At 41.9% G+C, this 17,196-nt stretch overlaps 1 protein-coding gene across 7 annotated transcripts in view; it reads left to right on the top strand.

Moving 5' to 3' along the window:
• Positions 1-17,196, top strand: part of arhgap32b (Rho GTPase activating protein 32b) — a 125,242-nt gene that overhangs the window by 28,442 nt on the left and 79,604 nt on the right. For 4 of the 7 annotated variants that reach the window (XM_086307874.1, XM_086307879.1, XM_086307878.1 and 1 more), the window contains exon 2: positions 12,681-12,988. In XM_086307874.1, the coding sequence (XP_086164000.1) occupies positions 12,894-12,988 (95 nt within the window). In that variant the 5' untranslated portion in view covers positions 12,681-12,893. Of the gene's footprint in view, positions 1-12,680; positions 12,989-14,904; positions 14,957-17,196 lie in introns of those variants that run through there. The other 3 variants (XM_086307877.1, XM_086307875.1, XM_086307880.1) reach the window with 2 other exon arrangements.

Here is a 17,196-nt window from a genome sequence, read left to right as displayed (position 1 = left end):
CGGACCATAAGGTGCACGGGATTATAAGGCACATTAAGCGAAACAAAGCAGTCAGATAAATCAAACTTTATTAAACTCATTCTTCTTGCTTCCTCCACTTCTGTAACATTGATTCATTAATGTTGAATTCTCTGGCAGCGGCTCTATTCCCATGTTGTTGCAGTATACTAATGACTAACCTCGTATTGTGGATGGATTATCTCAGTTGTTCTCCTGACTGAAGATTGGTCCTTTTACAGCATCCTGCCATGCGATTGCATTTGTCTCTAACCATGAGGAACCTTAACGTTAACTTTTATAAGTGGAAAAGTGTTAGTGTTCGTCCTCCAGCTTCACTGTTTATGTTATGCTAACATAGCTGTGTCGCTAGCGATCACGTAGCACATCATTATATACCAGCTAGCCCAACTTCAGTAACCCTACAAACGTCACTGCTGTTTAGTTTTCTGTCTTCATTTATGTTGGAAGTGATAGCAGAGCTGTACGTTTGATTTTTTTCAGAAATCTCTCAGTCAGAACATGCAATATCATGCTTAGGTAACTAGCGAAACTAGCGAGCTAACTTCCGCTAGCTTCCTGCTAGCTTCTAACTCCGTTAAATGTAATACATTTTGTTTTCATGGATGCCTGGAAGTTAAACTTCATAGTTACACCTGGTAAAGCAGCAATGCTGATCGTTTTATTAAAGATGAAAGAATTTAGACAGTTTTTAACTCTTAGTGATGCTGCAGTGTTCGTTTGACCTGAAGTATACGGAGTTTAGGACCCAGATTACTCCCAGATTTAAGGGCATCTTAGTCCGACAAATACGACAATAACGACGGCCGCTTGCATGTTCTGCAAAAAAATGTGCTTTGTCGTGTATCTGACGGACAAACACCAAACCAGTTCCACATCACGGAAGTTGCACCATTTTTACAAACCAATTCTGGTTCATCTGTTTCACTCAACAATCGGCCATGTGCGTATGAAAACAAAGGCACTGCGCATGCGCGTTTTACTCATATTCTATCGCGATATTTCATTTTCCTATCGTTGCCTAACATTATACCGGTATTACCGTGAACGGTATAATATGGCCCAGCCCTAGGTCCAGCTTATGAATAGCAGTTACAGAGGTCTTTATATGAGCTCTGAACTCTCTCAAGGAGACACAAGATTTCAGCTTTAAAGTGCACTGAAGGTTATTCAATGACTGAGGTGTAAAGTTGGACAACGTTGTGCTACTGAGTTAAAAAATGATGTAAGAAGCAAACTAGAGGAACACAAATCATAGCAGCTGTTTGATGTTATTCAGGGTTTACCCAACATGGCATTGAACATGAAGCTGCTAGTAAAACTGCCTCCTTAACTAAATGAAGGCCAAGAAACCAGATTATAAAGTGCACAGTGATATCAAGATGTTTGATATGAAACATAAAGAACTGTGACACACAAAGTGCAAAAGTGGCAGCGTGCATATAAATAGTGTCGTCATTATCAAGAACATAAGTGCTTTTAATCAGTAAGGAAGAATACAACATTGTATTAACAATTTTAATGGATTTTTTTTTCAGTAAACTCATACAAAAGAAAGCATTTATAAAATCAACAGACTGAAGGTTGTAGTTGTTACAGTTTTGTATTTTCTAATTAGTTTTAGTTTTTGTCTGAAAGCTTTATTTTAGTAAGTATTCAGGACAACACTTTGTAAAGTCACACGACTCAGTTATGTAGACGTGCCGAGTCAGACCTTTCACCAGAGTAACAAAGATAAAGACATTTCCTGTGTATTTCTATTTTGAGTTAATTTGTAAGTTGTTGTTTTTTTTTTTTTCAAACATCTTTTTAAAATATATTTTTTAATAATTTCAGTTGACCAAAAATATTTTTATCACATCCTAATCAAGCTTAATTGTATCCTTCATGTTGCTCTGTGTGCGTGGATCACACTGCAACACTATTATGAATTATAAATGTGTGTTTTTGAGTTGCCTTAAGGTCTCTAGCTCACTCGTGTTCTGGATTCAGTTTGTCTGTAACATTTCCTGATTATCTTAATCAAACGTTAAATATCTACTCAAATATACACAGAGACTGAGAGAAAGTGCTGTTCTCTTTAGTCTGATGCTAATCTGATAAGAACATCTAGGATATGAACTGCAAGTTGCCCAAAAACGTATTTGGTGATGATAACTAAAGCACTTGTAAAATATACAATTTTAAATTTTTGTTAACCTAATTAACTGAAAAAGAATTAATAAAATAAGAAGAGTCATGGTTTCTCTTTGGTTACACGTTCCTCAGTCAAGTCAGTTCAGCTACCTGCTTTCAAACGGCTCCGTCACACCAAAACTGGGAGAAGATCCACCCGCCAGCATGTTAAACTGGTTTAAATGCCACGGAACTGCATAAAGGATGGCTTTGGTATTACAGGAAGGCTTCAAGTCTGAGCTTCTCTTAACGTTTAAACAAGTGACGGCCTTCATTTAATTCAATTCACTGTAATTTCACACAAATGCTGTGTTGTGTTGCATGTGGCTTCAGATCCACGGGTTCCCTTGTTCTAAAACTGAACTGAATCAGGAGTTTTTGTTTTTTAAATTATTATCTTATGTAGTACTATGTGTACATCAGAGACGAGATTTTGAAAAATCAGTACATGTATTACAGTAAAATCAAAAGAAAAGATAAAATAATGAAAATGTCATTGGTCTTTCTTACCCTTCAGTTGAATCAGAATGTCTAATCTGAGGCTTACATCCAAGTATGAATATTGGGGAGTTAAAAATTTCCTGCAAAACTCCATATTTGAGCAAGCACTTATTGTTGGTGACACTATTTGGATGGATGGGTTCCAGGTGGTGCTTTAATTATAACTGAGAAATATTTTCTTAAATATGGACATGACATGTTTCATTCACCGTCACACATGAATATTTGATGCTGCAGAGTTTACTTTGTGTCTTGTAACTGATGTGTGGTGTTATTGGAGACCTTTTTTTAATGCAAGACAGTGCAGTATGTTTTCTTGTGTGTTTTCACTTGTGTTGGGTGTTAGAGAAACTTCACTTTCTTCCTCAAGGACGCTTTGACAGAACAGATGGCTCTCTTGAGGATCCAACCTGTAACCTTTGAGACGTGTCGTGTGACCTTTCAGAGCAGTTTCTCTCTAATCGACAGGCAGCTCTGCTCCTGGCATTACTGCTGCATGAATGGAGAATAAAGGCTGATTGCAGCGATAACACTGCAGGCACATTCATTAGTTGTACACAAAAAGGTTTCCTAAACATCAGAGTGGTTCCTGCCACAAGTGTATCACATTGTACCCTTTAGAATGATTGTGTGAAGGCATTTCTCCACACACTGTTTTGTTGTACATTGCTGCTGGCACTAGCTCAAGGGTTCAATGGTTCTCCCAGTGCTGATGAGGCTCTGCAGAATAGAGTTTAACACAGTGGGAGGAATGTTGGAAATGGGGAAGAACCTCATTAAGCAAAAAACACAAGTCACTGTAAATGTCAGTCTTGTAGTGGCGTGGGAGTAAGATAAGAACCCAGGCACTGTTTAAAAAGGTAGTTTGATTTTAAAATATGTTCCTTAAAATGTTGAATAAACCTGTGAGTGAAATAGTGGATGTGACTTATGCAGTATGTGGCTCCTACAGTAGGAGTGTTGTTAACAACATAGTACTCCATTTTTAATTTATTTTTTTTGATATTTGGGTCTTTGTATAGGTTTAAAATTATCTGTTGGGAGAAAAAAGAGAGACAAATATCAAAAACATAAACGTACCATTTTTAAATTATGTTAGCAAAAGTTCACACCCACATTTCACAGCAGACAGAGGTCTTCTATTGGTTACACATTTTTGGAGCATCTCTGCTTTCATTTTCATCCTCCCTCTCTTTATTGTTCTTAAATGAGGTTACAGAGCCCCTCTCAGCTGTTTACAGACTATTATGCTTCCTGTATGGTTAGCAGGATACAAACACTAGTTATTTGACAAATAAAGACCACGCACACGCATGAATGCTGGTAACGGCATGAGTTTATTTGGTTCTTTTCCACTTAACTCGACCACTTGGTTTTTAGGGGTTTCCATTAGGTGGTAGTACCGATTACCTAGTACTTTTTTTTTTTTTTTAGTACCTACTTGACTGGGGATCAAAGTGATCTCTTCCGGTCCTGCATTTCTTCAATGATCCCACCCACATTAAGGTGGTACTCTACTGTAATGGACAACAAAAACAGTAGAGCCAAGCCGAGTAGGTGCTAGTGCAAAAAGGCTCTGGAAAAAAAATCAGAGGAAAGGTCTTTGAATTAGAAGTTTGTTTCGAATCAAAAATCTAATCAAATCACTTTTTATTGTCACATCACATGTGCAGGCACACTGGCACAGCACATGCGAGTGAAATTCTTGTGTGCGAGCCCCACAAGCAACAGAGATGTGCAAACACAACAACACAAACGAGCAAAATACAAGAATGGCCAACCTGAAACTAATAAATATATGTACAATATATAATAGTGTATGCATTTCTGGATGTGTATACTAAATATTTTCGTGTGTGTGTGTGTGTGTGTGTGTGTGTGTGTGTATACACATTTTTACAAATTAAATAGTAAAAAAATAAAATAAAATAATAATAATAATAATAATAATAATAAAATATATAAAATATACAGAGTTGAATATGTGCAAAACAAGTGGCATTTATATACAGTGTGGAGTGCATAATGTTGAAGTTCCAGTAGTGAAGCTGAGGTGTCTATGAAGTGTTCAGCAGTCTGATGGCCTGATGGAAGAAGCTGTCTCTCAGTCTGCTGGTACGGGACCGGATGCTGCAGAACCTCCTTCCTGATGGAAGCAGTCTGAACAGTTTATGGCTGGGGTGACTGGAGTCCTTGATGATCCTCCCCGCTTTCCTCAGGCACCGCTTCCTGTAGATGTCTTGGAGGGAGGGAAGCTCACCTCCAATTATCCGTTCAGAGCACCGCACTACTCGCTGGAGAGCTTTGCAGTTGTAGGCGGTGCTGTTGCCATACCAGGTGGTGATGCATCCAGTGAGGATGCTCTCAATGGCACAGTGATAGAAGGTCCTGAGGATGCGGGGGCTCATGCCGAATCTTTTCAGTCTCCTGAGAAAGAAGAGGCGCTGCTGGGCCTTCTTCACTGTTTTGTTTGTGTGTACTGACCACGTAAGATCCTCAGCCAGGTGTACGCCAAGGAACCGGAAGCTGCTCACTCTCTCCACAGCAGCGCCGTTGATGGTGATGGGGGTGTGTACTTCTCTGCACCTCCGGAAGTCCACTATCAACTCCTTTGTCTTTGCGACGTTGAGGGTGAGATGGTTGTCTTGACACCAGTGGGTCAGGGCGCTGACCTCCTCCCTGTAAGCCGTCTCATCACCGTTGGTGATAAGACCCACCACTGTAGTGTCGTCCGCAAACTTCACAATGATGTTGGAGCTGTTAGTGGCTGTGCAGTCGTAGGTGTAGAGTGAGTACAGGAGAGGGCTCAGTACACACCCCTGTGGAGCACCAGTGTTCAGTGTGATGGGGGATGAGGTGATGCTGCCCAGTCTGACCACCTGGCGTCTGTCAGACAGGAAGCTAAGGATCCAGCTGCAGAGGGAGCTGCTCAGTCCTAGATCCTGCAGTTTCCTGTCCAGCTTCAAGGGAACGATGGTATTGAATGCTGAGCTGTAATCTACAAACAGCATCCTCACATACGTGTCTCTCTTCTCCAGGTGTGACAGGGCAGTATGTAGTGTCAGGGCTATGGCATCATCAGTGGACCTGTTGTGGCGGTATGCAAACTGTAGAGGGTCCAGTGAGTCGGGTAGTGCAGAGCAGATGAAGTCCCTGACCAGCTTCTCGAAGCATTTGCTTACGATGGGGGTCAGGGCTACAGGTCGCCAGTCGTTCAATGAGGAGATGGTGGAGGATTTGGGTACAGGGACGATGGTGGCCATTTTGAAGCAGGCTGGGACTACAGACAGAGAGAGGGAAAGGTTGAAGATGTGCGTGAACACTCCAGCCAGCTGAGCCGCGCATGACCTGAGGACGCGGCCGGGAATCCCGTCCGGACCAGTAGCTTTGCGTGCGTTCACCTTCCTGAAGCACGCTGCCTTCTGTTCATGTAGAATGTGTGTTATGATGTGAGTATGAAGGGTGCACAGTTACAGTGCAGGCCCCCTGCCGATGTGCTCTTTAGTGATCCCAGTGGGTATTTTCAAGTAGTTTATTTGAAAATACCCACTGGGCCGTTGTGTCTCTTTACTGGTAAGGCTATATGTGGAATTCCTATTTTGTACACCTCCCAGCACCACTCTTAATCCCTGCTCAGTGTGAATGTACTGGGAAAGAGGCATGAAAAGTCGACAAATCTCTGTTTATACTGTTACAGATAAATGTGGCAGAACTGAGCCGGCCTGCTGCTCAGACTCTCTAAATGATGTTTGTCGTGGGAAACTTTAATGACCTCTTCATTTTGCGAAACAACTTCTACAAATTGCTGCTTGCCTGTCCGTATCAGAAAGCATGAAATGGTTGCATATTGCTGGTATTCAGTGAGCCTCTCAGAGACACTGGAGTGAAATGCTCCATTCAAAGCTCAATGCTGTTGCTAGGTTGTCAAAAACTGGTCCAGAAGTGTCCAGGTTGCCATTACTGGCTAATTTGCACATCAATGTATTTGAAGTCTTTCAAGTTAGGGAAAGGGCTCCACTGGATGGGCCCCCAGTGGTTTATCATTCTGTGCGTGTTCGAGGTCGAGGAGGTCAGCGGTGTCAGAACAGGAGGCGACTACATGCTGGCGCTCCTTTGGCGTGTTTTAGCCACAGTAGTGAAATGGCTCTATGGAGGTGGCGTGTTTGTATGTACCCAAATCTACTACTTTACTTCAGATATTTTAATGACTGTTGCAGTTCTCCATCAGCCCCTTTAAGCTCCAGTATGCCTGCCGTGTTGGTCGCTTCACGTGGCACCAGTAACATCTATAACAGCCACTTGTATTTATAGAAGGAAGTGAATCTCTGAGGTTCTGTACAACCTGAGACTCCTCTGTCTTCAGCCCAGCCATGGTGGCAGCGGCACCATGTTACAAAAATCAAGAGATGTGCGACAGGTCAAAGCCAGTCGAGGTGACATCAGATCCATCGTGCCACAGGGTGATGGATCAGCGTGAGCACAAAAGCACCCTTCACCTGTCAAACAGTTTCCCTGAACTCGAGAGTTTGAACTACTTAAAACTCTAACTTACCCATCCTATAACTCATTATACAGGACAGTTGAGCTTTTTCAGTGGTTTCCATTCAAGGTTTCGTGGAGGTTTTTACTATTAATGTTGGTGCTTCCTAAAAGTCTGTTTAGATTATTCCTTAAACACAAACATGATGAAACAACTAGAATATTTACGTGGTGTCCACAAAAGGATAAATGGAGACCAAACGAATAATTCAATTCACATTTCTCCAGGATGAGGTGACATCTCATGTCATATTGATTTGTTTTATCTTCTTTTTTTGAAGTGTCACAGTTTGGTGTTTTTTGGAGCCAGAAATTACTATACAAGGATAAAAGGGTAGCATGCTAAATTATATGCTATCGCTAGCTAGTTTAGATGGCAAGTTGCATCAGACGTGTATGCAAGGCTGCAACGATTCGCCGACATAATCGTCGATGCAGAATTTTATTGACGTGTCATATTCTAAATGTGTAAATGTGTTATTTTAATACACTACAGCAAGCGATGGGGGCACTAACGCCTAAATCATCTGCTAAGACTGCTCTCAGTACTAACGAAGAAGAACGTACTGTGAACAGCAAAGTAGGAGGAAGTTTAAAAAAATGGAAACAGATTTAAAAAATAGAGTGAAAGCATTAAACAGAAAACAAAGTTAAATGCAGACTGTTCAAAGTAGAACTTTCCTTCCATGACAGCATTTTTCTTTTCAATGCTGCTATCATTTCAGTAATTAATGTCCAGTACTCAATGCAGCTCTGTTTATAGACATACAATTTCTGCTTTGTTTTAATCTCATAATCTCAGATTTATTTATTTTTTAATGCTGAAGTCATTACTGTACAAATCTGAAGCGCTAGAATTACTGTTGAGCTGTAACAGAGAAAAGGTAAATGAGAGAAGCTCATGTTGCAGACGAGCATCAAGTCTCTGTCTCTTTAAATTGTAGCTGCTGTGGCTTAAAGTGAAGGAGGGATGAGTGAACTTCGCCTTGCTGATATTGATTTAATGTTGAGTGACCTGTTTATATTTATGACTCACTACCGCACTCCGGAGACGCTCTGCTTCGTGACATTGAACCGAAAGTGACAGAGGCAAAAGATAAAAAGTTAAAATGTGACCTTTATGGGAATTAACATTTTCACACTCGTTTCTTAAACTGAAATGTAATTGAATTCGATTTTTATTTTTAAAGAAAAACTACAAGTAAACTTAAGATCTTAACCGTCACATTGTCTGAATTTTTCCAGTTTTCCATGTTCCAGTTTTTGGACCTGGTGCGTCCCCTAGCTGATACATTTGGGAGCATGGATGGTTGCATTTGCATTGAGACAATAATTACATCTTCATATCTATTTTTTTATGTTTGTTTGTTTGATTAAACATGAAAGAATGTACATGTACGTGGACCGGAAAATATTAGAACATTGACTTATTCTAAGTAAAGGAACATGCTCGACTAGTTGACTAATCATCACCATTGTTACTAGTAGGTTCCAGATGTGGTAGCCGTTTAATACGACCTCGGGGTAATAAACTTAGGTTTATCAGTTTTTCTACTGTTAATTTGTCGTGTTTGAGTAATATGTGAACATCTTTTGTAGTATCGTGTTTTTTAATATCATATTCTTTCCATTGGTTTATTTTAAGTGTCTTTCTTTTTCGTCGTCTGGAGTATAATGTGTAATGTTGATAATGCGTGATGCAAGCTGTTAATCGGCATGATTAATGGTGACTAATGGTTTGGAATGCCCTTTTTTATTAGTTTTTTTCACTACTTTAACTTGATATATGAGGGTGTTTTTTAGTTTTAGACTAGTCGGTTAGTCTAATTCTTTTTCCTTGTTTAGTCGACTAAGAAATTAGTTGTCCTGATGATCCGTTAATGCATTGTAGGCTCAGGGGGCTAGCTTATCCCAGTGTCAGAATGTAAAAGTTGGGGTACACAGGGCCACCAGAGAGAGACAACCACATACCAGAAGGGTCTGCTACAGAAATAAACGGCTGAGCGAGCCAAGCATAAAGTCTGAATGGCTAAGTCACTGTGGTAACTTGAACTAAACACCTAACCTGTTCTGGAGCATCTTATATTCTGAGTTTTGGTTTAACATCAGCTGGAAGTGCCAACTTTTCACAGAACCTTTAATTTACAGTATGTTTGAGGTACATTGTATATTCTCACTTTAAATGTGCAAGTTGTTAAGCCGTACCTAAGTAAAACCACTGAAACAGCGGGTCACATTTTCACAGCAACGAGCATGTATTCATTTGGTGCAGCGAATGTGTAAATGTTGGTATTCTTTATTATAATCTGCCAAGTCCGGAAATACAGCTTCTAGAACAAAAACCAAGAATACTTCTTCAATCAGTTTAAAATGTCAGAGCTTTAATGTTCAGTCATCACAGTGGAAATAAACAGCAACGCGGAGAGTGAGCCAGCAAAGGCAAACAAAACTATGTTGACCTTCCTTCGTAGAACACCCCCCGGAGGTCTGAACCTAGAGCCTTTTTGCTGTGAGATGAGATTGCTAACCGCTCCCAGTTGGGCTCTAGTAAGCTCAAGATTTCCTGTTTTTGCCATTCAGATTAGAGTGAGGATGTTTATTGTGTAGAGACTATTGAATCTTGATTTTTAATCTCCTGTGAGATGAGCTGAGGCTCTGTCCTCTCTCAAGGTCAGCCATGTTGTGGCTTTTTCTGCTGCATCAGGTGTTCGTGGGAAGCTCACCCTGCTTTGCTGTGCCTGGCTGCCTGCTTGGTATACACAAACTCGCTTTCTGTTAACAAATGCACACACTTCATTCCGTCTGCACACGGTACCTAAAGGGATATGTGTTTCCATACCCACAGCATAAACAGGCGGATGAAGTCACACAAAAAACATCTAGTTAATGTCAAATGGGATGAGCTGCCTTTGTGTGTGAGTTAACAGTAGCTCAGGGCAAGCTGTGTTTCCAACATGAAGCCCATGTCCATGTCAACAACTTGCCCGGGTTGTGCCAGGCCAGTCCGCTTGTGCATAGCAGTCAATACAGCCACGTGCTGCAGGTCAATAATGTGGTGGTTAAAAAAGGTGAACTGCGCTGTGCAGCATACAGAAAAGTTTATCATCTTTCCATTCAGACTTACTGCTTATATCAAAGACGGTCACAGGTCAAAAGAGTTCGTCGCTTTTCGATTGGTTTGGAAGAAGCTTAATCACTCTGGATTCAAGTGCATGCTTGTTATTTTCAGGACAAAGATCTCTGAGTCACTTAACTCATTCACTGCCAATGGCTGGCAGTGAATGAGTTAAACCCATTGACTCATTCACTGCAATTGACGGCTATAGACGTCAATGGCAGTGAATGAGTTAAATGTCTCAAAAGAAGGTGAGGCAAATATTTGGAGTCTCTAATACTGGCATTAAATTACTATCCATGTTAATAGATGACATGTGCCTTTTAAACATGGTGCCTTTTTTGCCTGAGCTACACTCTGTGTGCACCAGAGAGGCCGGAGGATTACGTATGCCCGGCAAGTCTGCCTCGGATGTAGAACCAGCTGCTTCAGTGTGGCTTGTGAAGATCCTCTTCCTCCTACGCTTTCTCCTCTCGCGCCCCACTCTTGGCACCATCTTCTTGGGATTACAGAGCGTAGCCATTGACTGCCACAGAAATCTGGCTCTTTGGCTCCCAGGGGATGTAAAGTTCTTGGTCATTCCTGTTGTGTCACTGTGATCTATTTTGTTGCACTGACATGTTAAGATTTCCCTGGGAGGTTTTGTGGTGGGTGGTATTACAGAGATAATACCAGAGATGCGAAGATGTTCTCTCCTGTGATTATAGTCACGGTGATGATTCAGTGGGTGGGTGATGAGCGCTGTTAATATTCCCTAAAGTCACCTTAATCACTGTACAATGCTCCCACTATGTGTGCTTGGCACTGAACACAGGAAGGAGTGCTAGCTGTTTCTATGACGTGCAGAGACCCCTCAGGTAGTAACTTTATTCCATAGTCACATGATGACAAAATAATTTAAAGCATTTTGCAATTCATTCATTTGAAGGAAAAACATAGTTTTGGTTCAGGTTATAAGTCTGATGTGTAATAACTTCAAAGGACTTTCAGCTCCTACATGTTTCTGCTTGAACACATAATAACCTGCATCCGCTAAATGGAGCAAGATGATATAAGGTGTGATTTTAATAAACAAAGAACAAAGTGAACACACATTTAAAGATTCTCGGTTTAAAAACATTCAAAGGCTGCAGGTGGATCTTAAGAGCAGTAGTGAACGGTAACTATAGCTATACGTACAGGTTGTTTAGTTGTTATAAGTGATGGATGCATCGATGGTGTCAGTTTGTAAGCCTCACATTTCCTTGTTTGCGCCTTTGATATATCAGGGTTTGCATCTTCTCGTGATATGTTACATTACTGTAAATTAAATCTTTGTCGAACTGTTGCCTTTATAGAATAAGCACTTGAAGATATTAGGAAGTAGTCATTTTTCAACACAGAAAATAATTTCTGGTAAGTAGTAAATTACATGATTCTTATATAGCGCTTTTCTACTCTTCGTAGTACTCAAAGCGCTCTATACAACATGCCATATTCACACCCATTCGCACAAGCACAGTCTTCTATAATTTCAGTGCTTACTAACTACCATTCATACACATTCGTACTCCGATGCATCTGAGAGCAGCTTGGGGTTAATATCTTGCCCAAAGATATTTGGCATGCAGACTGGTGAAGCCAGGGATCGAACCACCAACTTCTTTGCATGTGTTTACTTTGTCTCACTCCTTCATTTAACAGATATGTTGTTTACCAAAGAGTAACTGCCACAGGCTGCAGTAGACTGTAAAGCAAACAAACTGTTTTTTACCAGACTAACATGAGAAATCGCTGCGCATGATGGATAAGTTGAAATGCTGCTGCACAACCAACTCGACCAGTCAGAGGCCGGTGTTGAGCTTTTTGGTAAGCGTAGTAACTTTTGGCGTGAGATTTGCATTGCTGAACATCCTATGCTAGCATTCTGCTTGTAGTTTGTGGCTGACGTTGATGAGGGTGGAGAACACATTCGTTTGCTATAACCTTTTAGGACTTTCTGGAATGTTTTTGGAACTTTCCCTTGAAATCAGACCTACTTGTGGAGATGTGAAAAAGAATGGCTGACCAAAAGATGCGAGGACTGTAAAAAGACTGTTTGAGGATGGAGACTTCAGACAGCACAGCTACCGCAGCGGGAAAGCCGATGGAGCTGATGATGTTGTTTGACTTTTGGTTCACATTGGACAGCGTGTGCCATGTGTCGTGCAAAAGTCATGACTTATCTGGTCTGCTGACTAAAGTTAATTTGTTTTTGTTTTTTTTCTACCACCCCAATCTCACCCACCCCCCCACCCCGCCCGTCTTCGCACATCTTTTCCTGTGTACCTTTTACACCACATCATGTTCTCAGTCTTGTCTCTTTTCTTATTCCCCACATTCCTCTCCATCCCTCTGCTTTCCCCCCCCTCTGTCGAGTTCCTACATGTGATTTCTTTTTATCTCGTTCCTCTTTCTCCCTCTTGCTCTACCTCTTCACATCCTCCCCCTTCCCTCCCGCCCCCTCCCTCTCTCCCCCTCCCTCTCCGCTTCTCTGGCAGGCTTCTCATTGCAGTGAGTCAGTATCATGGAGGCAGGCAGCGGGGCTGCCGCAGCGGTGGGGAGTGCAGCACTGGGTTTACTGGGAGCCACAGCCACATCCAGCCATGACATCTTGGACAGGTAAGCGAGCTGCATGAGGCTGGCACACACCCCCAGGAACACACTGCCCCCGACGTTCTCCATCAGAGTGGAGAGTGTGTGGAAGAGAAGGACCACACCTTAGGGCTTTGAATAGCATGTTAGTTTGTTTATACTCAGAAAACAGGTATGGAGAGTTTGTGAGCATCTGTGTGTGTTTTGGGGGTGAGGTCGGAGGATGGGAAGGGGTGTGTGTGTGTGCTTGCTTACTTACAGTAAGTGAGCCCATCTTCTTCTCTCTGTGCATGCGTGTGTCTCGTCTTCTGTACCATTACTCTCACTTCATGTGAGGCAAATGCACTGGCAGGCAGTTCAGTTTTTCAGCTGATAGTTGGAGAATCTGGTTTGTGCTCGTAAGAGTGTGTGTGTGTTCACGCTATGACACAAGGGGGGAGTTACTTGGCTTCCTCTGTGCCTGAAGGAGAAATGACACCAGGGTATGCGCATGCAGAGGAGGAGGGGAGGCATTGGTAAACGTGCCAGGCCGGACAGACTACAGAGGACATTTGTAGAGAACGTATTTTTGTAAACCGTTAGGAGCTTTGAATTTTCTGGGTATTTTGTCAAAAACTGAAGTAAACGTGCCTGAGCGCTGTAGCTTTGCTGATAGGTTGAGTTTGTACAGCCCCCCCCCCTCACACTCCAGCACACACACACACAGACACACACACACACACAGAAACCGTAAAGCCCCATAGCAACTAGCCATCACTGCTGGAAACTCCTCATTCAGACTCCCAGATCCCAGCTCCAAAAACCAGTGTCCCCATCGATAGGCTGAGTAGATCAGCTTTCAGCTAGTTACGTCATCTCTACAGCTGTGCACCCACACCCACACGGACTGTCGTCACACACACCCTCCCCTCAAGCATGCACATTCACAAAAACGCATATGGACTTTCATCCAGTAAACACGCATGCTTCACAGGGATGTTTTAGGACAAACACTGCTGTAGCTGTTCCAAGGTATGCCTCCCTGTGCATAGCGAGCTCTATCATGAGCCAGCGGGTGCTCCTGGAACATTCCGGTTGTTACGCTCTCTACCACTGAGGTATAAGTAATCTCCGACACGTTCCGGGGATCTCCTTTGACACATTATACAATGTGAGATTGCATAATGAAGGGAATGAAGGCTGTGAGTCATTTAGCTGTTATTTCCTTACTATTTCTGTTAGTCACCACTCGCATTTGATTGACGAAGACAGATTTTCTGCAGCCTTCTCTGAACTACACCTTTATGCTGTTCGTCTGAGCAGGTAGACAGAGGCCTCTGTCTATCTCGCCAACGTTACTGCTAATGTGGGCTATTCTCGCTGCTGGATTAGTGGCGTGTCGTGCGCATCTGTCTGTGTTTTTGCAGATGTGCTGTCTAGCTTAGTTTTTCTATTTTTTGCTCATGGTGTTGGGGATTACAGTTAAGGCCGCTCAGCTCTTCCACCTGCCCCTTTCTCAGTGCCCCTCCAGTCCTGAACTGGGTCTAAATCCTGTACTGAGGTTACCATGGCAGCAGCAGCTTAGCATATATGAGACAGTGGTCCCAGCAAAGGGAAACTATGAATTGGATGATTCCTTTTTTGCTAAATGTTTCCTGATGATGATGATGTATAAAGTATCTATACAGGAGTATGTCTGCTCAACCTGACACTGCAGATTATTTCTTTTTTCTGTGTGGGTAGGAGAAGGTTTTTGGCTTGACCTAGTGCAGTATAAAAGTAGCCGGCTGAATCGTGGTGGACAAAGTTTGATCACAGGATCAGGAGCCGGGACTGACGAGTGACGAGAACCCCAATTGGGGACACGAGGGCCTCAGGAGGTGACGCAGAGCTGAATGCTGTAAAGCTGCATGCTGTTTTGGGATGTCGTAATCAAGTCTGGGATAAGCGGACCACAGAGCAGGATGGAGTGCAGGAGGAGGCCTATGCAAACGAACCAAATGGATCACATTGCTGGTAATTTAAGGCGGGCGCAGGCTGCTGGGGGTATAGCTTTCATGTGTTGATTCAGGGATCTGATAAAACGTTAATGAGTAACTTGATGTTTATCTGAGCTCACAAGATGTGCAGGTTTGAGCTGAGAGTGCAGCATGTTTTTTAACATGTCACCCAAGGGCAAGTATGTCAGTTTTTACTTGTGAATATACATTTACTTTTTGTTGTTAATACTGCTAAACACATTAAAACAACTGAGTCTTTCTGCTTTGACAAGTCTGAGGAAATATCCTTGATTATGTCATAGTGTTGTCATCGTTTGTGATATTGTGTTTTTGGCGATTAGGTTTAGAGACTAGTGTGCAACATCTGAGGAAATTACCACAGCAAGGGTCTAATGAAAGATCATTTTGAGTTGCATTGTGGGAAATCTCTGCCTTTGCTCCTTTCTGATTGTTTTGATTTTGCAAAATGTTCAGAGACATATTACGTTGCAGCCTTTTAAACAGAGTGGCTGGGTTTACAAAGCATACACAGCTTATGAGTCTATGGGGAAGAAAATGCCATCTGATTCAGGATAACATCATTTGTCTCGTGACTATGGAAGTTAATCATGAGACAAGTTAAATCTTTGAATAGGAAACATAATGTTTGGATCTTGGGCAATGTGGTGACAAATGTCCTAATAAGAAAAAATAACTTTCCTATATGTAGCACATGTTGTACATACATGTCCAGACTCGAAAACAAGCATCTTAAAACTATATAGCGCAGAAGTCCCACCCACTTGTTTTTCAAACCTGGGTTTGCGAGGGGCAGCCAGTGAGAAGAAAACTGCCTTAAAGGGCACCAAGGCCCAGTATAAGATACATAGGAGTTATGTGTTAATTGGGAATCATGCAAAGCTGCTCCAGCAAATTCTAAAGAAATAAAGGTGCAGTTTGAAATGAGCAGAACACGTCCCCTTTAACAAACTCTTCCAAGTGAATTAATCAGAGAGGCTTCAAATTCAGATTTGGTTCGTGTCCTCTGAAGAGCGTTGCAATGCATCATTATGGAAATTGCGACTTTTCATTGAACAGTGTTTCATTGAACATTGTTGCCGTGGCAACATCCAGGCATACAATGTGCGGCCGTGAAAAAGAAAGTTGTTTTAACACAATTGTACATTGTCCAATGTTCCTATGCTGAGAGAGACATTCTGTGTCGTAGGGCAACAGAAAGCCGACAGTAGATGTATTTCCACATGTGATGTGCAGCTTCGTAACAATTATGTAGATCCATTCACTCTTAATGTCTAAGAGTGAATGGATCTACATCAGCGGTCCCCAACCTTTTTTGCGCCACGGACCGGTTTATGCCCGACATTATTTTCTTTTCTAAATGTACTTGTATATTGTTCACATGTTGAAATAAATTACCAATCAATCAATCAATCAATTATTTTCACGGACCGGCCTTTAAGGTGTCGCGGATAAATACAACAAAATAAAACTAGTACCGGTACCGAAAAAAAGAAGATTTATTCATAACACACGTGAAAAGACCCAGGAAAACAGAGTTAACGATAAAAACGATAACAAAATAACGCTGAAAACCGATAAAAACCCTGAAAACCATAAATTTCACACCTGAGCCTCAACTCTCGCGGCCCGGTACCAAACGACTCACGGACCGGTACCGGTCCGAGGCCCGGGGGTTGGGGACCGCTGATCTACATGACGCCAAAGCCCCTCAACTCTCTCACACTAATGAGCACAAAGGTACAAGGACCCAATCACTGGTGCTTGGAGATTTAAAATCTTTTAGTCCTTAGTCACTAGTCAGCAATAACCCAGGAAAATGCACTTTTTAAATTATGATTACATTTATTAAGAGAAATAAGCTGTCCAACCTACCTGGCTTTTTCTGGAAAAAGTAGTTACCCCCTCACTTGTCCCAGACCTCTTTTACCTTGTCAACAGTCAGTGTTCATGACTCAACAGCAAGAAAGAGAATGGAAAAAAATGGTATCCAAGGGAGAAAGCCACTGCTGGACTAACAGGATCATCTCACTTTTACCAAAAAACATCTTAATGATCCACAAGACTTTTTAAAGGTTTGCATTTCATTACATCTGTCATAAAACTAACACAGCATTTCATAAACTTGTGGTAGTGTAATATTCTGGGGCCGCTTCAGGACCTGAACAGCATCCCATAATTGATGAAACCATAAATTCTGTTCTCTGAAAGGAGAATGTTTGGACCTTGAAATCAGCA

Source organism: Aulonocara sp. 'chitande type north' Nkhata Bay, linkage group LG10 (assembly GCF_057382095.1).
Source record: "Aulonocara sp. 'chitande type north' Nkhata Bay isolate Kocher_YH1m ecotype deep benthic linkage group LG10, A_spYH_male_GT1.1, whole genome shotgun sequence".
Taxonomy (NCBI): Eukaryota; Metazoa; Chordata; class Actinopteri; order Cichliformes; family Cichlidae; genus Aulonocara; species Aulonocara sp. 'chitande type north' Nkhata Bay.
Note: the sequence above shows the minus strand (reverse complement) of the source record. Positions and strands in the feature narration are given on the sequence as shown.